At 39.5% G+C, this 21,437-nt stretch overlaps 1 protein-coding gene across 1 annotated transcript in view; it reads left to right on the forward strand.

The window, feature by feature from the left end:
• megf10 (multiple EGF-like-domains 10) overlaps positions 1-21,437 on the forward strand; it is a 47,521-nt gene that overhangs the window by 12,552 nt on the left and 13,532 nt on the right. Inside the window, exons 4-9 of the mRNA XM_062412957.1 lie at positions 927-1,027; positions 4,393-4,485; positions 16,522-16,768; positions 17,533-17,653; positions 17,990-18,126; positions 20,728-20,940. Coding sequence (XP_062268941.1) covers positions 927-1,027; positions 4,393-4,485; positions 16,522-16,768; positions 17,533-17,653; positions 17,990-18,126; positions 20,728-20,940 — 912 coding nt within the window. The remainder of the gene's footprint in view (positions 1-926; positions 1,028-4,392; positions 4,486-16,521; positions 16,769-17,532; positions 17,654-17,989; positions 18,127-20,727; positions 20,941-21,437) is intronic.

Raw genomic sequence — 21,437 nt, forward strand, 5'->3', positions numbered from 1 at the left:
AGGATTCACTCACTATTTACTCAAGCAAGGTGAGTAAATAGTGTGAATTACAAACTTGATTCATTTCCTTTACAATTTTAAAGGTGCTTTGTATTAAATTCACTTGCTTAGTTATGCATGATTTAGTTTAGTAATACAAATCTGTTTTGATCTCACAGGGTAGTCATCAATTAATCATTTTATATTCGTAAAGCACATATTCACATATCACAATTCGTCTCATCCTCTGCCCTTAACCCTCATCAAGAATGAGAAAAAAAAAAAAAAATGGGGGCGAAAAATAGTAGAAGCTCAGAGAGAGCCACATGTGAGGAATCTGTCACTCAGTGCAGACAGAAATGCAAAAGATGCTGCGTCTAGCAATGGACGTCAACAAAATAACAATATTTACAAAAAAGAAATGACAGAGGAGTGTTGTGTCAAGTACCAAGTCGAAGTTATCATCTTTTTATGACAGGACATCCCGTTTTTTTGCAATGTTATGTTGTTGAAAAAACAACCCCCAAATTTTGTACACATGTGAATCAAAGTTCAGGTCTGGATCAAAGATAAATCCTAGATTCCTGACCGACTACTGGAGGCAAGGTCGATGTCATCCAATTTAGCTATATCATTAAATAATAAATCTCTGAGGAGTTTAGGAGCAAGTACAACTTCTCTTTAATAAGTCAATGAGAGAATATGGCGGATCAACCAGGTATTTATGTCCCTAAAACTTTGCTAAAACTAATTTACGGATTCTCCTTGTTTCATAGATAAGGAAAACTGGGTATTGTCTGCAGATCAATACAAAATTTCCTGATTATGTTTCCAAATCGAAGCTTATATTTGAAAGAAGGATTTTTTTTAAAACCACAGTTTAAGTATGCATTTGTATATGGGTAGGTTATTTTACTGAGTGTCTAACCCTGTGTGTCTGTGTGAAGGGTGAGCTATCGTACAGCATATCGCAGAGGAGAGAAAACCATGTACCGGAGAAAATCCCAATGCTGTCCGGGTTTTTATGAGAATGGAGAGATCTGTGCCCGTGAGTATCTTCATTATGGTTAAGAAACAGTTGTTTTTTTTTTGCACTTTCACTCACACCTGGACTATTCAAAACTGCTAGAAAAGATACCCAGCTATCCTAAAAAATTAGGTTCATACAAAAGGCCAAAATTAGTTTTTGATGAATGTAATTTGGTACACAGGTGACAAATTCAAAGAAAGATACCTAGATGAATGAGTAGAGTAATACAACAAATTCACAATGCAGGTTTTTGAATGGGTTGATTAGAACGATATTCATGACCTCCCCACCGACCACAGCTAAAGCTCAACACGAGGGCAGTGCTCGTTCTAAACCTGCCTATTTGGAATGGGCTGGTTGCTTCGCCTGTGTTACAGCTCTAGAGCTCTTTCAGAATTACCCCTTGTCATTAGTGAGTCAACCTCAAACAGTTCTACAATATAGTCACCTTTTATTGTTAGTGTGCTGGAGATTGTGTGCAGTCTACCGTGCAGAGTGAAGTTAGAAAACTTTGTGTTCATCCTACTTGGTTTATCTTCAATGTTTTTCATAGAATATTTATGTTATATTATTCTTCACAGGTGTGGTACATTCACAGATGAATGATTTACTTAACTGGTGTTATTTTGTAATACATTGGATATTGGTTTTGTCAGAGGTCTGTTAAGCAATTGACACAATCATCAGACCTAAGTTCACAACTTATCAAAATAAAAGCTCTTTAATTCAGCTCAATGTAAAGTGTGAAGCAACAAAACAACATTGTCCTTTTATTTAGAAAACAAATTTCCAAACAGGAAGTGTCTCTATGAATGTTGTGGCCATGATGGAGATCAGCACCAGTGACACCCGTGAATGTTTATGTCATTCTCATATGGTGAAATTTATGAATAATATTGTTATTGCTGGCAGGCTAGTTGCTTACAGCTGTTTATCCGAGGATGTAAATTATATATTTGTTTGCCTCTTCATACAAAATTTTATTTATACTGAACGTATCGTGTTGAATTGGATCAAACTCAAACACTGAACTTCCCTGGGCCCTTAACAATACATAAGTCAAGAGTGAGGCCGATGAAGGGTTTTCAAGATACATGTTTCACATACAAACGGTCAGCCTGACATTTGTGGGATCAGTAGGTAGATTATAGATTATACAGCTGCTACATACTGAGGAAAAAGTCACGCAAGCCTCAGCTGAAAGACTGTCACTAGTCAGAAAAACAGACCCTGTGTCTTCGACATGTGTTGTCGTTACAGTGATTCACGTCATTGAGGCTGCTGTGTAACCCCCTCCCGTCAGTAGCTAGCAGCCAGTGACAGGTGTGAAGTCACTGCGGCAAAAACAACAACTGTTGTTCAGCAGTCACAGTAAAAGAAAGAATTGTGTTAACACATTTTCTAAGTAGTTGGTGATAAAAGAAACTTTGATTCATGCAGGGCTGTGATATTGCGGCCCTGTAGGAGTTCAGGGGGGAATTTATTTTGGTGTGAAAAGACTCTGTTGAGCAGCTATCACATGCTGCTCTGTTAGACTCACTGAACTCCTGGACAAAACACTGCAGTGAGGAGAATCCACTCCATGGTATTTCCACATAAGGAACTACATTAAGGTTAAGCTTAGTACACTTAGTTTGGATACAATGGATTTGCTTGCTGCCCTTTACAGGTTGATTTCAAATATCCAGTCTTGTTAACAGAATCCTGTTAACAACGGGCCTCATTCAACAACCCTCCTTAAGAAGGAATTTCTTCCTTAAACCCACTTACCTAACGTTTTTTACGAAGAGTGTTCGTTTTGTTATCTGGGACTTGTTCTTATGTAAGAACAGAATCTACGCCGATGAAGATCATTCTTACCCAAACCTGACAACTGAAAGGCTTGTTTAAATATTCAATTATTGTGTTTTTTACTTTTAATTCTAAAGTAGTAAAATAAGATTTAAAAAAAGACAGACAAGTTTCAGTGCACATTATATTCTTTTTAAATGCATAGCATTGTTGAAGTAGAGGACACACAGAAATTAACACCAACTCTGAACCTCCTCTTAACCCAACAGGGATCTTTACCCTCTTTCAGTTCTTCATTTTTTTTTTCATTACACAGCTGGATATTTGGCTCCAGACAGGGTCGCTTGTCTCACAGAACTAGTTCTAAAGATGTGCTGTCCAACCATGCTGCAAATTGAACGTGTTTATAGTTGCTGTACTGGAAAGCAGAGTGGAAGGCAGCTGGGTTAAGACAAATGGGACGATGGTGCATATTTTCAGTCTCTCCAAAAACACATTAATAGTCTTGCACTTTTTTATATGCACGACATCCCAAAGCACGAATCCTGCTTTAGAGATTTGCTGAAGCACTTAGCGCTGAAGATCCAAATATCTTTCTCAGAGATGGAGGAGACCAAACCAAAGTGTGAAGGAGAGTAAACATTTGACTTTGATTCATTAGGTGGACACAGAAACCTCTCTTATTCAGCTGTTGTTTTCTTATCTGAATTGGAAAACACTCAAGGAAGTAAAGGAATTTACTGTTATTTGCATCTACATACAATTAAACGTTGTATACAGTAATACCATCACACAGTGAAACTAGTGGACACCAAAACAATAATAAAAAACTTAAACAATTAGATACAATAAATTAGAAGAGCAATTACAATGGGTTGAGTAGTTTTTGCCTTGATGTTGATGTTAGTGATAACACTTACCCAATGGTAGCTATGAAAATAAAAAAAATATATCTTAAATGTATATAGTTGCTTCAGGTCAAATTAAATCACAATAATGAACTTCTTGAGTGGTGCACTCATTGAAATTAACCACGTATTTGATAGTGAATGTCTTCAAGCATTCAAGCAAAAGCAACCTTCTTTGAACCTTGTTTCTTTGGTTTGCAGTCTTCCCAGATCACTGATCACTTATTTGGTGCCATATGCAAGAAACTTAACTTAATAATATATCAAATGTGTGCAGTTACCATCTTGTCCTCATATGCGCTTTGCAAGTGGCCGAGAACAAAAAAATGAATGATTAAAGACATTCTAAAATCTGTGTTTCCACCAGTTTAACTTTGAAGGGGGACTTGAAAGTGGGCCTCTGATTAGATAAGCATGAAAATATTTTGATTGAAAATCTGTTTATATCAGTACTTAATGAAACATGTGGCTGTTGTTTCCAGCCGAAAGAAAGTGAAGATTAATAACTTGACTGGCAAAGTCTGCTCCTAAACAAAGTGGTCCAAGTCCAAATATTTATGATACAAATAATTTATACTCAGAAGGGAGAATAAATCATTTTCTTGTTTACTGACTAATTCTGATAGAGATATTTTTGTTATTGTACCGCTGACTGGCCTGTCTTCCTGTCTCCTCCGTGTCCAGCCTTTTGTGCAGAGAGCTGTGTTCATGGCCGCTGTATGGCCCCCAACACCTGCCAGTGTGAACCGGGCTGGGGGGGCTCCAACTGCTCCAGTGGTAAGTCCTCCAGCTGCTGCTGTCTGTGAGCAATCGTGTCTTTGTGTGTGACTCTGTTTTTTCTGTGAAAGCACTCTGAACAGACAGGAGAAAAAACAGATGGGTGTATCATCTTACTGACTGTTCCACTGTACCACACCAACACAGAACAGGAGCGAAAACCTTTGCTCTCATGTTTTTTTTTCTTTTGCCTCAGACTTCAAAATAATTTCTGAAAACTATCAACATTTCACAGGCAGATTGTGAAGAATGTTGTGACATCTTGTCAACACCAACTTTCAGTTTGTGCTTGCTTTACTGTGGTCATGCTAAGCTCAACGCGCCCTCATGTGAGCCTGATATTACTTTTCAATTGAATTAGTGTGCACAGAAGCTCATTTACAGTTCTGTACGGTGGCCCTGAGAGCTCAACGAACAGCAACTTAAGAAAACACATGCATGTTGACAAAACACATGCAAGTTGACAAAACACAAGCAAAGTAAGAAAACATCTCCATAAATTTCACAACACAACACATTACAGAAATGCGCAGCAAATAGTCACACACGCAGCAAATAGACGAACGCGCAGCAAATAGAGGCGACAACACAACGGAAGTGTTTCCAGAGGACAGGTAAAAGGGAAGGACAGAGGAGACACTAAAACGTCCAATATACTATACAATTTCGGTTCCGCACAGGGGTCGGCAACCCGCGGCTCTTCAGCCCCTCTGCAGTGGCTGTACAGTACAGTGCTGTGCATATGTTTCGCGATCGCTGAACTTAACGAATCAGTTTTCATATTATTAGCCTGAACGTAACGATGAACGTGATTGAACGTCACGTTCATTTTTTAAATCATCATCGTATCAGGCCCTCATGAAATACCAGGAGCGGGCGTGGGTGTGTGTGTGTGTGTGCGGCCAGCGCACCGGGGCTCCGAACGTCACCTTACTCCGTAAAGTAAGGTGACGTTCAATCACGTTCATCGTTACGTTCACGTTAATAATATGAAAAGTGATTCGTTAAGTTCAGCGATCGCGAAACATATGCACAACACTGTACAGTACAGCCACTGCAGAGGGGCTGAAGAGCCGCGTTCGGCTCCAGGGCCGCGGGTTGCCGAACCCTGTGCGGAACCAAAATTGTATGGTGTATTGGACATTTTAGTGTCTCCTGTGTCCATCCCTTTTACCTGTCCTCTGGAAACACTTCCGTTGTGTTGGCGCCTCTATTTGCTGCGCGTTCGTCTATTTGCTGCGCGTTCGTCTATTTGCAGCGCGTGTGTCTATTTGCAGCACGTATGACTATTTGCTGCGCGTTTCTGTAATGTGTTGTGTTGTGTTGTGAAATTGATGGAGCTGTTTTCTTACTTTGCTTGTGTTTTGTCAACTTGCATGTGTTTTGTCAACTTGCATGTGTTTTCTTAAGTTGCTGTTCGTTGAGCTCTCAGGGCCACCGTAGTTCTGTCTCTCAGACATCAACATGATCTTTAACACCCACTGCAGTCTGTGCAGCCTCCAGCCACAGTTTTCACTTAGGGACAGATTTACACATTTGTTTTTCATAAAAATATAAACTCAAATCTCTCATTTGCAAAAGTATTCAGACCATTTGTTGTGGATCTAAAATATATGTTCGCTCTAATGACCCATGAGATCTCAGCAGTTCTTCATAAATCAACAGTGTTGTTCAAGTTCACACTTAAAAAGAGTTCAGATCATAAAGATAAAAATGAACTAGATCACAGTTTAGAATGTTAAACTAAGTTCACAGTCCCAAAAATAAACAATTTCACGTCATATCTTCCATTTTATTTACCTCTTGAAACCCACTAGGTCAGGGGTAGGCAACCTTTACCATCGAAAGAGCCATTTCGCCCCCTCTTCCCCCAAATTAAATCTGTCTGGAGCCGCACAACATATTTGATAACACAGGTTATAAAGTTATATATATATATATATATAGTCATACAATATATATAAAAACTATAGTTTGTTGCATTTATTAAATAATAGAACGACAGTTAAAAAAAACTGTTGACATTTAACTGCTATTTTTACCTGTTACAAAATAGGAAAACACCAAACTCTTATGACTTAGATGAGAACAAAATACATGTGTGGGCCTACTTTGGAATAAATTAAACACAGACCTCAGCTTTTTTTGCTCATCTCCAGCTTGGTACTTTTCAGCAGATGCTGTGTGCTTGCTCTGGAAATATCTTTCAACATTACATTTCTTATTGTTTGCTAATTCCTCGCCACATATCAAGCATACATGTAAGACAGCATCGGTGGCAGTGAAAGCAAATTCATCTGTCCACGCAGAATTAAACTCTATTTTCCTCCCAGACTTTTCTTTTCTGGGATTTATCCATGATTAGTTTACCGAGGCCGGGGGTCGGAACTATAGATTAGCGACCTGCAGGGAATAGCGCTGGGACGTAATAGGTTGTGACGCATATTTTAGTTGCTGAAATATTAAAACAAAACGTGAGAGCAGGTCAGACTGGAGGCCGACACAGAAACTGCAGATCGGTACAAACCACCTGCAGCTTCTGCTCTGATAAAGAAGCTTAGGCGCTGATCTCTGATCAGCTGAGACCAGAGAAACTCGTTTTCACTGTTTCCACTGTTGAGAAGCAGCCGGTCAGTCACTGAGAGGCTGCTCCACGTGAACGAGCTCCGATCTCACGGTGTCTCTCTGAGTGAGTGAGCGGAGCTCAGGGCGGGGGGCGGAGCCCCGGCTGTGTGTGTGTGTCGGCTATCTGGAAGCGCGCACACACACACACACACACACACATTCATCCGCTACTGGTATTTCATGATGGCCTGATACGATGATTATTTAAAAAAAATCAACGTGAACGTGACGTTCACTGACGTTCATCATATGAGAGAACTGATTCGTTAAGTTCACCGTTCGCGAAAAATGTGCGCAACATGCACTGCACAGGGAGCCACTGCAGAGGGGCTGAAGAGCCGCATGCGGCTCCGGAGCCGCAGGTTGCCGACCGCTGCACTAGGCCAATGGTGAACAAGCAGACACTGAACAGGTAGCCTATGAAATTAGGTTTTGTCAACAGGGACATGGTATATCTTTTTTGAATGAATAGAAGGTCGGCTAAACGGCCATAACAACCATTTCACCTTAACCTAACACAATTCCAGCCTTGTCTACACACTGCCAATCATGCTACTTCATGCCAACAATACTCGGTGCCCCGACTCATTCAATCTTGTCCTATTAGGACTTTGATCCTGTTGCTCAGCACTGATGTCCCTGTAGACTATCATAGCCACTTGGTTATGCCCCTCAGCGTAAATGCTATCTTACACTCTTACATCCTGTTTCTATGAGTGATGTGGTCAACCTCAGCCTCTGTGCATCCAGTGCTTAGGGCCTGTTCTTTTTCTTTGCTAGTGTTCTCAGGCTGCAGGACTTAATGTGAGGAGTTTCAGGAGGCATGAAGAGTCGTGACTTGTGCTTCTTGAGCTGTCACCTCCTCCCATATGTCATTTCAGTATTGCTCGGACTCAATTCTAGGTTTTCCTTGTCAGCTCCTGTGTGTCTTGCTCCAGTAGCCTGTCCCAACAACTCACTTGAGCCTGCCCTGAGCAGGATTTGAACCTCCCTCATCTGCTGTTTCAAAGGCAACACTACCACTGTGCCATATAATATCACCATCTCAATCCAGATTCCTTCAACAACAGCTACTACTAGTATGATGAGATTCGGTGAGTTTTCCTGTAGCCATGTCTAAATCACATGAATAAATCAGAGAACACAGCACTGATGGAGCTCCATACACTTCCTTACTATGTCTGGTTGTGCCCCTTCCTTTTTCGGTTTTGGTTACATTATTGGTAATGTAGGAGCCAGAGTCTGTTGAGCTTGGCCCTTACCAGGATCTAAAAGCTAACATTCATTTCAACCTCTGTTGCTTTGGAGTTGATCGTTTTATTTTAAACTTTCTCTTTTGGCCCTTTCCCAAAATCACGGTGCTGATGTTTTTGCCAAAAAGCCCAGCTCCAAAGAATTGCTGTTACCAAAGTTGCAGTTGCTGTAGTCAGTAGCTCGCAAGAGCATGCCAATTTGTTCCCTCTTATTTAGAAAGAAAATGATCAAAAACAGCAGCTGTGAATATATGAATATGAATATATAATAATATTATCTGTTATATTAACCTTCTACTTCTTATAGCCCCAGTGGACCGAGAACAACGGCCAATCTGACAGTGTTTTGGAAATCCCTGTGTTTTGAACAATGTAGATGACTTGGAACTTTCTCTCAGCTGAAAATTCAAACTATAGTGTCAAGTGACTATGTGTAAATACAGAGACTGACCAACTGTCAGAAGGAGTTGAAATTCATCACATCCTCTAAGGAGAGAAATAAATACAGAGAACCTTTTTCCAATTTATTAATGATCACATTAGAAATACAAAATCAGGCACACATGAAATCATTTAACAGTAACACACTGCCAGTGGTTGTATATTCAGGGAATATTAAGTATTCACACAATCATATACAACTGTTTATAATTATTTATATTGATAGCACCTGCACCATACTGCTGAAAGATGTATTTATGGATTCCCTGGTTTCCTGAATTCGTCAAATTAAATCTTTGCAGAGATTAAATTGGAATTTTCCTCTGAACAGAAATATCCCATTGGAGATCATATGCTCAACACAATGTCATCAGTGTAATTTCATCAGTTTTCATCAATATGCGTTAAGTGGTTGAAAAACAAGTTATTTTGTTTACATCCAACTTGCAGACATTGTCCACTCAGTGTCTGTGAAAGGTTATTTTTAGTTTCTACTTATGAGCCTGTGAATCTGTCTCCATGCAAGTCTATAAGCTGATATCCATGAGGAGCCCACATGGTGTGCCCCTGCTGTCTTCAGTTTCAGCCTGTAATAGAGAAGCTTATTGTTGTGTATTGGCCCCAGGGCTCTCCTGGGCCCAACTAAACCCAGCCAGTCTGTCTGGTCTCACACAAGTCCAAAAAATATGTCTTGTAACAGAACTTAAAGAAAGTATGGATGACTTGCAAATATAAATCTAAATCATGGAAATAAGATGATTGATTTTGGAACCATGGTTCCTGTCTATTAAGCAACGAGCAAGACTGGTTGTTAAAGGTTTGGTTAAGAAGAAATTTAAGAGACAACGTATGAGAAGACAACAAAAAAAGGTATCTCACTATATTTTTTCAAGATTTTCCAAGTAATCCAATTCAGTTCATCTGTTAAACTGAACTCTAAACACGTTGAACCTATCATACTGTTGCACACTTTTAATCTTACTCTGTTATTCTAACCCAGCCAGTACTCACATGCATTGCCCCTAAACCAAGTCTGGACATTCCCCGCCCCTTCTCTACAGGCCATGTCCTGCTACTGAGTGCTCACTTAATATTTCTGAGCAGCTGTGCTGTGACCAGAAGCTCTGCAGACGCCACTCATTGCTGGAAAACTACTTGTCTTGTACTTTGATTTAGAGGGGTTGTCACTGTAGTGTTTTAATAAAAGGATGTTAGAGTTCATTCACTTCACTGGAGTTTCATTGGCTCAAACCTCTAAATCCAATCTGTTTCTGATAACATTACAGGTTTTTTTTAATCTCCCAAAAATACGATGGCCACTGTAGTTTTTTTGAAACATTATTCTAAAAGGAGGAAAGCATTTCAGTGCGTATGATATTTCAAGCTTTGGGAAAAAACACACACAATAAACTTGACACCCAGTCAGTGAACTAATGTTCATAGAGCTCACCTCTATTGATCAGATCTGTTAGGGGCAGGTATCTATAGCAGATGTGAACAGGGTCTTTCAGTGTGTGATAAAGAGGCTGAGAAGCTGCTGATTCCCCACTGACTGATGTGTTGTTCATGTTGATCATGACCTGTGGGGGATGTTCTCAGTCCACTATGAGATTCCAGGTTCACTGGCACTGAACCATTAGTTATTTTGTGATATTTATATTTTGTTTCTTGAGGTGATACAAAGACCAGTGTGAATTTTAGTATTAGAATTAAGTAATAGTAGTATCAATAGTATTCAGTATAAATTAATGATTTTCTATACTAAATGGTTGATAAAGTGGAGACCTTTTTTATGTAAACACATTTCTTGGATAAAGCAGCAAATATGTTCTCTAGACTCACATGAGTCGCCAACAGCATTCAGCCAATGTTCATTCACGACCCCCTTCAGAAACTGAAGTCTAATAACCAGATAAGACTCTGATGCATTGACTGTGTTGTACAGGTCAGTGAGCTTCAACAATATGTCTGAGGATCAATTTGGGGAACAAGAACAGGAAATGGCAGGAGGTTGTGTTCACTGGTGAGCAGGAATAATAGGAGGAGAAAACTGTGGTAGCAAATAACCTGAGGCACTGGAGCTCATGATTAAAAGTACACATGACAACAGCACAAGATGTTCAGGAGGCCTCAAGTTCAGCTGTGGGAATATTATGAGAAACAGCACGACTGTATATGCTACATAATTTTTATTTTTCCTGGAAGCTTCAGACTTCTTGTTCTCCATACTTAGTCGTATTTATGTAACCAGCTTCTCTTCCCTCACCTCAGACGAGTGTTGCAAGTGAGATTTGATTATAAGGTGGCACTGGAGACAGGTTCTTAGGCTACGTCCACGTACACTACTACCTTTAAGTTTATTAAAACACTTCCCGCTTTGTCTATGCCTGGTTTCAATAGTCACCCATCTTCACCCCTGATTGGTTCTTATCTGTAACAACGTGACTTACCAGTGAATGAAAAGCGTAACTGTAAACAGCACCACCTTGTTGTTGTCCCTGCTCTTACTTTTCACCATTGCTGTTCCTCATTCGTAGTTTTTTTCTGTATCTAAGCAACCAAGTGCCAAGAAGACAATCTGCTTCCTGTTTACATCACATGACCACTGTACACGAATGGTCTTGTGTTTTCATGTGTGTCAGTGTGGACTGGACAAACTGAAGCTAAAACGTGTGTCTGGATTTTAATCGCAAAAACGTATTAATGTGGACAAAGCCTGAGTTTCCACCTCTGTGCTCCTCTTACTTAAAAGTGAGAGTGTATACACTCAAACATAATGTATCTCAAATCAATAATGAGTTGAGTGATAATAATCTCGACAATACCACAAATTAGTTTTAGATTTTATAGAAACACATAAGACATTATACAAGAGAGGATGACTATTTCTAACCAGGAATAATCAATTGGTCTTGATGTGCAAAACGACGTGTCTCTCAATTTAGTGTGTGTGTGTCTCAATGGAAAGACAAAGAGTGACATTTAAATAAGCGAACTAAAGAAAAGCAGTGTGTGTTCTGTGTCTTTACACATATAGAGACCGTGCTATATATGTGTAAAGACATTGCTGAATGGAGTTTTAATTTTATTGTAACATGATGATAAAACTCTGGAGGATACACATTCCCCTTCAGCATGGGAAAGTGGAAGAATGCTACAGATGTTTTTTCTCACTGAAAATCCTCCGTGTCAGTGTGAAAGGCATTTTCTGTTCCCATGAGTGCATCATGCCTGGTAGTCTGGGTAATCACTAAATAGATATAAAAACATTCCGGCCCCAATCCCTCCTCAGTGAAGAGAGTAAGAGCTGAGCCAACCGGCTCAAGTTACTGGCTCAAGCCTTTGTGTTAGTTTTAGGTGTGTTTTAAGTGTTTTATGACTTGTTGTGTCTGCATTTACTCAAATTAAAATGCATCTTTGATGAAGTTTTACTCTCAATCAAGTTTTGTTCATATATCGACACGTGCACTGTGGCGAACATTAAGAAGTCTGAGGATTCAAAAAAGAAGAAAAAACCATGAGATCCTTTGTAAGACGTAGTTTGCATCCAGCCTTGTGACCAAACCCTGGCACAGTGCAGTCTTTTTTGTTCCCGACTGTGTTGAATAGGCCAGTGAAAGGGAACAGTCTGTTCTCCAGAGAGTGGATGAGGAGCCCCAAGCTCCTGGAGGCTGGCCTTTCTTCAATCTAGGTCAGGTTTCACAAAGGTACCGGGATGGCCAAGTTGAATGCAGGAAGGGTTTTACATGTGCATTTTAGTATTTCTAATCTCCACCTCCCTTTATTCCCCACCCAACCCCCATCTTTCCTCACAACTGTTTTTCACACAGGACCAGACTGCCTGAGGTAAACGAAATATGCACTTTTATCAGGGAAAGGAGAAGTAGGCTAATGGAGGAGGAATAAAAGGAGCCTGTTAATCACTTGAACAACCTCAGAATGGTGGAATAGTTGGAGATGGCTGTGTTACTTTGCATGCTGGGCACATTAACACCAGACTGTGTGGGTGTAGTAGAAGAGTGGAGCCTAGCAATAATAATTGTGGCCTACAACAATGATCTGGATGATTAAAACCAAAATAGAAAAATATCTATTTGATCCCCTTAAAATACAGTTTTAGTTTGGAAACTCGACTAGCAGCTGTGGATGCTAAGTGTTGCAATCTCTTCCTGCTACTTTTCGCCAGTGCTCTTCTTTGTTCATAATATTTTCTGTAACAAACCAACAAACTGCAGAGAAGATATAATCTGCTTCCTGTTTACACCGGTACATGCATGACAAGTTTATGAATGATCATGTGATGTGTGGACGGCGATTACTTCTGTTACAGAGCTAAATGGTGATCTAAACACAGATTGTTTTCAATTTAAAAACAAGAACATATTAGAGTGGAAACATCGTCCGATTGCAACTCTGTGCTCTGATCACAGAATCTCAGGGCAGCTCTCAATACTATAGATTATAATATACCTGAAATCCTAACTCATGCCTTGGTTTCATGGAGACTTGATTATTGTAGGTAATGTCTTTTCTGTCCCGCCACATGAGAGTCTTTAAAAAGGTCAAGACCATGGATTTTGGTTAATTATGCTGTGCTGAAAATGTTGACTAAATCCAGAATCCATATTTTTTCACATGACATCAAATTTTGCATGTCAGATTATATATTAAGGTGCTTTTAATGACATTTGAATGACACAGAATTCTAAATGGGCATACCTCTCTAAAGTCTTAAACTATAAATTCAATACTGTGCTTTGAGTTCTCAGAAAACAGGGGTCCTGTCTGACCTCTGAGTGAAACAGAAGTCTGCTGGCTGCAGGGCCTTTTCCTATTGCGCCCCTTCCTCTGCTATAACTCCCTGCTGAAATTAGACGGCCTCCCCTGAGGCATTTAAATCCAAACTTAAAACTCATATTTATGCGTTAACTTTGAATTAACAACTTAGGCCCTGTTCATGAATAGTACACCCACCTCCATATATCAGAAAACAAGTGAGCAGGTCTGTCAGTTAACAACTGTACTTAGAAATGTCCACATGGGATCACTCAGAAGAGATGTTAATATCAAGTCTTTGCCTTCTGTCTCTTTAAATAATATTATATTAGGATTATACTGCTCAAAATGAAAAGATAAATTCCATAATTTTTTTAATTAAATTTATTCCAGCCACGAGTTAGGGTTCGTTATGTGTCAGTGCCAGAGACCGCCAGTAGCTCATGGCATCAAGTTTACTGGTTGTCTGACTAACCCCTTCTTCTGAGCAGGGTTACTGTCACTTCACAAAAGGGTGTTTTGCCAGGTGAAAATGTTATATTTTGCTACACATGTGCATTTAGACTGACGGATGAACTGATCAGATTTGGGTGGCCAAAGGTCACCGAGGCCTCACAAAACATATTTTGGGCCTCTTGAACATGATTTCTCAACCACTGAGTTGCACATAGAAAAAGATTTCACCTTAAATGTCGCTGGTTGCGTGCCTCTAAACAGCACAGTGAATTAAATAATATTGTTCATTGGTATAACCATGAACTATGAAATGTGAAAAGGCAGCAAAACATTGTTTCATTCATCATCCTCTTCTCACAGTTTCGTTATTGTGTTGTATTTATATAGAAACACTAAAAAGCCTGTTAAACTTAGACAGATTGCACTGCATCACATTGTTTCTGAGAATTAAAGTTTTCACAGTCTAACTTATTAAATGAGCCTGACCGCTGCTACTTTACTGCAGCTTCAACCGGTGTTTCTTAATATCACACTTATAGAAACCTACTGCATCACATGGTCTAGTACTGAGTTATATACAAAACATATATTTGTTAAATGTACAGTATGTACTTTAAGACTGCAGCTCATTTTGCCCCAAGATCCCCCTTGTGAATAAATCCCTGGAAGTCATGTGTCTTTCTTCAAGAATATTCATGACTGAGCTCAAGAAAACTGTATTAAGTTATATTGTAAAGATTATAAAACATGCCTTTGAATTCAATTACTTTTCTATTTCATTGGAAAATGTATAAACATTTTATTCTCTTCAAATATGAAGCCCTTATGTTTCGTTTACTGTCCTTATATGTAGTATTTGGTTTAAAGACAATTTAATATGTCACTACTACATTAATTCATGGATATTCTACTGCTATAGTTCATGAGAGACAGTGCGTCGACCGTATATTCTCTGCACTACACAAAGAGAAAGAAAAGGAAAGGCCCATGATACCACAAGATATTGGGACAGTTCACACAAATATTTGCATTATATCCTTTATATTCTGTGGCCAGTGACAGCCTCAGGAGTCAAGACAGCTGTTTTTGTAAATTATTATTTAACAGATACATTATTTGATCAGGATCCGAGGTGAAGCTTTATCGTGAACCAAAAGATGAGGCTCCAGATGAAAAAAATAAACTTCAGACTGAGGATTATCAGGTGACCAAAACTCCCCTGTAACTGGTTTGGCATCTCCTGCAGAAAAATACTCTAGTTCTCAGATTATTCTTGACCTTGGAAGCTTTGGTCTCATGCAGAATAAACTAAGTTATTGGAAGCTCCATCTGCATGAACCTTCACAAATCCTCAAATTAGTTAAATGTGGAAGATGATACATGAAAATGATTACATGAACTGTAAAACTCCATCACAGCCAACTCACTTGTGTTCAGTCCTAATATTTTGCACTCATTTAGAATGAGTGCAAATCATTGAACAGAGCACTGACGGCATCAGTACACCACCATGATTAAAAGGTTGTTTTATATGTTGCAGTAAGATGTGTTTGTCATGTTACTTGAACACAAATTGAGTCGGTTGTGTTTATTTTTGGACAGAAATGATCAACTATCGCTAAACCTGCTAAACTAATAGCAGACTGTGATAGTATACAATAGAATACACAGTGTTCCTTATGAAGTCAATGGTCTTTTTCCTAGTGAAAAATCTCACTTGACCATGAACCTAATATAAACCTCCATGACGCACAGTGCCATAATTACAGGTCTGGTAGTCACTGTAAACGTCCCTGACTCTCTCCTGTTTTGTCCCTAGTCATTACCAGACGCTGAGAGGGCAACAGTCTCTCAAGATGAAAGACATCTAGAATAAACATGTGGTCCAACACATTGTCAGGTTCATCATGTGGCTAAGGCTTCCATTACAAGTTGCGATTTGGAAAGCCAGATGCATGTTAGAAATCATTCTTATGTATGAGGTATGGTCTCATTAGGGATGGAAATCCAACTGCCAAAGGTTAATGAGGTGGGGTTAGGTCATGGGCTGCTGGTAGAATTTGATGGCTTTCATGACAGTGATTAGAGCAGGCTTTGGTTTCAGCCCTAAGAATCACTTTAAGTGGTTGACTTTACTTAAATGTTTGGTGGGACGCAAGTCCCCAGAAAATCTCTATTTTGGTTCAGGCTGCGTTTTGGCTTTACGTACGTACACAATGTATCATGACCCCATTTACTTGCTGTGAATTGATGTGTTAACGACTTATTTTCAAGTGGATAAAATAGTAACCTACACTCAAAAACACATAATGGCAAGGTGAAAATTGAAAAAATATATAATTGAAAACTTGTATTTACAAAATGTCTTTGCTCTGGCTGCATATGGTGCATGTCAGGTTCATCAAGTTTGATTTACTAATCGGTGAGATGTGTCTAGAACTTGACCGGAGTCCACTTGTGTCCAATCTTGATTTTTGATTTTCAGCTTGTGACAGTAACCACTGGGGACCCCACTGCAGTAACAGATGTCAGTGCCAGAACGGAGCACTGTGTAACCCCATCACTGGAGCCTGTATCTGCACTCCCGGATACAGAGGCTGGCGCTGTGAGACCCAGTGTGAAATGGGTACCTACGGAAATGGATGCCAACAGAAATGTCAATGCCAGAATGGTGCTGCCTGTCACCATGTGACTGGAGAATGCAGGTGCACACCAGGATACACTGGAGCTTTGTAAGTTGAAGAGAATGTGTGAGCATCTGTTTGGTGTTTCTAGTCTCGGAAAGTGGCACCAAAGTAAAAGCCAGTGTCTTCAGTCTTATGCTTTCAATAAGGTGACGTAAGCCATATATGACCAGCTAGAACAGAAAACAAACACATCTGAAATAATTGATTTTTAAGGTCGGTCAAGTTTTTGTTTTTCTGATGATGAAGACAGTACTATCATGACCTTCTGATTTACACACAAAAAAAACACACACACACACTCCATTAGCTTATTATTATCTCCCCTGAAAAATTCACTCATGACCTTAAAATCGTATTTATGTAACTCAACACTGTGACTGGAATCTATGAATATGCTAACTTGGCCTTGTCCATGCTCACCTGCATCTGCTGATTGGTTTCTTAGGTTTGTGGCATCACAAACCCTGGCTGCCTGAATCCATTTTTTTCAGATGGCCATTTGTTTACTGCAGTGTTAAGTGGAAATACTCAGCCATACTGACATTTTTAAAAACATACAGTACTGTCAGAATGTTTGTACTGCCACTTCTGTCACTTTTTCTTCCTCTTGTTGAGAATTACACCTAGTTAGAGCCCTATAAAAAAAAATATAGATTTGTGAATATGGGCTATACAAATCAAATTTGATGGATTGATTGATTGGTTCTGTTTCTCACTCTAACTGAAATTCAAAGTCTTAAACAAGCAATATTCTCCCACATGACCTCAACACACATATTAACTGGAGGTGGTTTCTTTTCTCTTCATAGCTGTGAAGACCTGTGTCCTCCAGGTAAACATGGGCCGCAGTGTGAGGAGAGATGTCCTTGTCAGAATGGTGGAGTGTGTCATCATGTGACTGGAGAGTGCTCCTGTCCTGCAGGATGGATGGTACACATCCCTAATTGTTTGTGCTAACTCATAAGAAGAATGGCTTATTGGCACTTATTGCCTTATCACTCACATTTTTTTTTGTTAAAATACAAACAGTACGTTGAATCAGCAAAATCACTGTATTAATTAACAAAACATAGTTTTAATAATAATGTTAAACAGAGAGGCTTTAACAATTATTATTACAATTATTAATCTTTCCCTCACCAGTCAAACACACCAGCAGGCCTAGACGTCATGAGGGTATTCTTAAAGTTTGAGGAGAAAAAGCTGCTTACATGATTAACAGCTTCCACTCTGTATGTATGTTCCTGTTGTGGCTGCTGTCTGTAGGGTACAGTGTGTGGCCAGCCATGTCCAGAGGGGAGATTTGGACAGAACTGCTCCCAGGAATGTCAGTGTCACAACAACGGCTTTTGTGTCTTGTCCACTGGACAGTGTCTTTGCACCACTGGGTACACAGGAGAAAGGTAAGAGCAACTTTTACAGTATTGTAGCATCCCTGCGGTAACAGCAGCAGCTTCTGATACAAATTTCTATCCCTCAGGTGCTTAACCTGGATTTTGTGAAATTAGCACAATCAAACCTGTATCCTGTTTCAAACAGTATCCAGCACTTTGTCAGGCATTTATTTGCAACACTACAAAATGTTTGTGCACAGATCACCTGATATGTCTTACCTTTGTGGAGTTTTTAGACCTTTTATTGTTTCTGATCCACAAAAATATTTTGTTTTTATTGCCCGAAAAGATAAAATAGCTTGTCACCAGAATGTTAAGACGCATCAGTCTTCAATAAACAGGTGGAAGCTAAAGTCCTCAGATTTTCCACAGAGAAAATTGTTGGGATTAGGTAGTGATGCTAACTAGAGACATAAATTATGTTGGACCCCGTTGCCCCTACTAAACTCTGTAGCTCAGGATACAGGGTACACCCCTAAAGTACAGAAGAAGTGTTTTGTCCCACTGAACCAGATTATGACATGGTGAAAAGTCAAATTTATAAAATCCAAATTAGATTATCTGTGTGCGCTATATACCTCCCCAACATCTCAGAGAGAGAGGAGAGAAAACACAAGCAGGAAGCGTAGTCAGTATTTTCACAGACAAATCTCAGCAGAGCACCACACAGGGCTTCAGTCCCATATAATTAGCAATATCAGAGAGCATGCACCATATACTTAAGCAGACCAGTGACGAGACAGGAATAGCCTTTCCAATTGCACTTTTATGACTAAATGAGGGTTTAAGAGAAGCTGAACATTATGGTATAGCACTGTTTGGAACTGGGCCGGCCATGGCACACCCAAACCCACTGGAAACCATTAACAAGACGATAAAGGGTGGTGGGGGCGGCTTGCACTGCTTATTGACAATGCTCTGCAGGAATGTAGATGACAGGATTTAATAAATGTTGAGACATGACTGATCACATGTAAGAAACAGCACATTGACTGTCGAGTGAAGTGGATCCCACGGCATTCATTTCCTGAGTGGTAGCTGTTTGCCACATTAGCTGAGGCTCTGTGTTCCAACAAAGGCTGAATGAGCTGTGGATTCACCAGAGAGCCTTTTCACTGCAGTCAATGTTGTGGATTTAATTTCTGCTCCGCTCATGGCTGGATTGAATGGTGATAGATAGGTTGGTACAACTAACACTGCTCCAGGACAAAGCACAGATTTATGATCAGTGTAGTATAGAATCAATGCCACTGATTGTGAATTTTTTTGTCATTATCTTCTGAGATTGGAATTAAACTATAAAAAAAAGTACATGCAAGGATGTATACATGCCTTCATATACACACTTTTTAAAAAAAATCAATTTGCATTTGGCACACCTTAAGGATGCATGACTCAGGGACTGTCTTATGCAATTTCTGTATGTACAGTATTCTGTATATGTATATATATATATGTATGGGCAAATGATAATACAGGCATACATTCATACATACATTTCGCATGAGCAGTCCACAATCATATGTGCATTTCAGTTCATTTCTTTACAGTTTAGGCCATAGTGCTCCCTTTTAACAGAGATAAATAACTTTTGAGCTAATTATGAGGGATCCCTCTCCCAGGACAGACAGAGGTGCAACAGATGCTAAAATAAGAGAAAAGAGAAAAGACAGATCTAAGAGGTGTGTCAATGTTTAAAGTATTTATGCAAAAGAAAATGTCTGACAGAGATGAAGGGAGCAGTGGTGCCAATTGTAATGATAGCCGTGTTGTCAATAATAGTAATTTATATGAGTTGACATATTGTTTATCATAATCTACGATCACGATCCACATCCTGGGTCTGAAATGATAAAGTACAAGCTGAAAGCTCTAGATCCTACTCTACTTTTAGAGACTTTTGGGGACGACAAGTAAGCTTGAATTCTGGGAGCCCAGTGCTGTAGTGGGCCGATATGGTGCTATGAGCTTTTCCAGGTATGATGCCATATTATTATGGGCCTTAGATTAATAATAATCTATGTTAATTTATGTTATTGAATATTAATGTTATTATGTTCTTTCTGCTACTATGTTTTTAAACAAATGTGTTCTTTATTATCTACTAAACTAAGATAAGGTAAGCTTTCTAAGTGAGAAGAAGAATTTTAAATTTCTTTAAAAAATGTAACAGGAATTCAGTGAAGCTGATACAGGAGAAATGTGGCCCCATTTCCTGCTACTTGTCAGCACACGTGCTGCAGCATTTTGGTCAAGCTACAGAGTTTTTAAAGACTTACTGGTGGAGCCTGATAATAAGGAATTACTATAATTAAGTCTGGACCTAACAAAGGCATGGATGCTGCATTGAATTACTTAAAAACTATGACATTTTGCTTAAAAGTTTAGCATCAAATCACATTTTTTCACTGTAAATAATCCTATGTAAACATTCTATAGACATGTTTAATATGACTGTCAGCATACTTCGATCTTTATGAAAAGACATTTCTTAGGAGAACATTTTTTAATAACAGGAACAACATAAACGGTAATTTGATTAAGGTTTTAATGAAGCCTTGACATTTTCTAATCCACGATGCATACTGCTCTGCCTTCTGGTTTAAACAGGTGCCAAGACGAGTGTCCTGTTGGAACTTATGGTGCTAGCTGCGCAAAGACCTGTCGCTGTAAGAACAACAGCAAGTGCTACCACACCAACGGAATGTGTCTGTGTGAGCCAGGGTACACAGGCGAGATCTGTGATGTGCGACTGTGCCCTGAGGCGCACTACGGCCTCCGATGTGACAGGAAGTGTCCTTGTTACCCCCAGAACACACAAAGGTATGCAGGGAATAGTGTTCACACTTTGTTCTAAATGTAGTTCATAGGGGTTAATGTATTATTTCCATTCCCACATATTGAAAAAGACAAAAGAAAGTCTTCACAAGTCTTCACCCGTTTGTTAGTGTGATCTTTGTTCCTTGAGACAGCAGACTGTTAGCCTGTACTCAGTTAGATCTGTTAGGCTGGCACAGCTGGCTGCATGTGTCTGGCCAGAGAACAGCTGATCTGCTGATCATCAATGGGACTGCTATGTCACACAGACCAGCTGTCAGTCAAACACAGTCGCTGAAAAAGATTCCACCTGTCGCACTGCTTATAACCCCCACTCTGCTGGCTTGGAAGGAAAACCTCATGGAGACCTCCAATCAAATCCAATCAGCTTCTACACCGTTACAGTTCTGTTACTCAGAAAAAACTTGACGAACTGTAACATCTTGGTCCCAGATTGACTCAGATTTAATTAACTGAAAAAGATTTCTCTCTTACTCTCTTTA

This window comes from Platichthys flesus, chromosome 19, assembly GCF_949316205.1.
Source record: "Platichthys flesus chromosome 19, fPlaFle2.1, whole genome shotgun sequence".
Lineage (NCBI taxonomy): Eukaryota > Metazoa > Chordata > Actinopteri > Pleuronectiformes > Pleuronectidae > Platichthys > Platichthys flesus.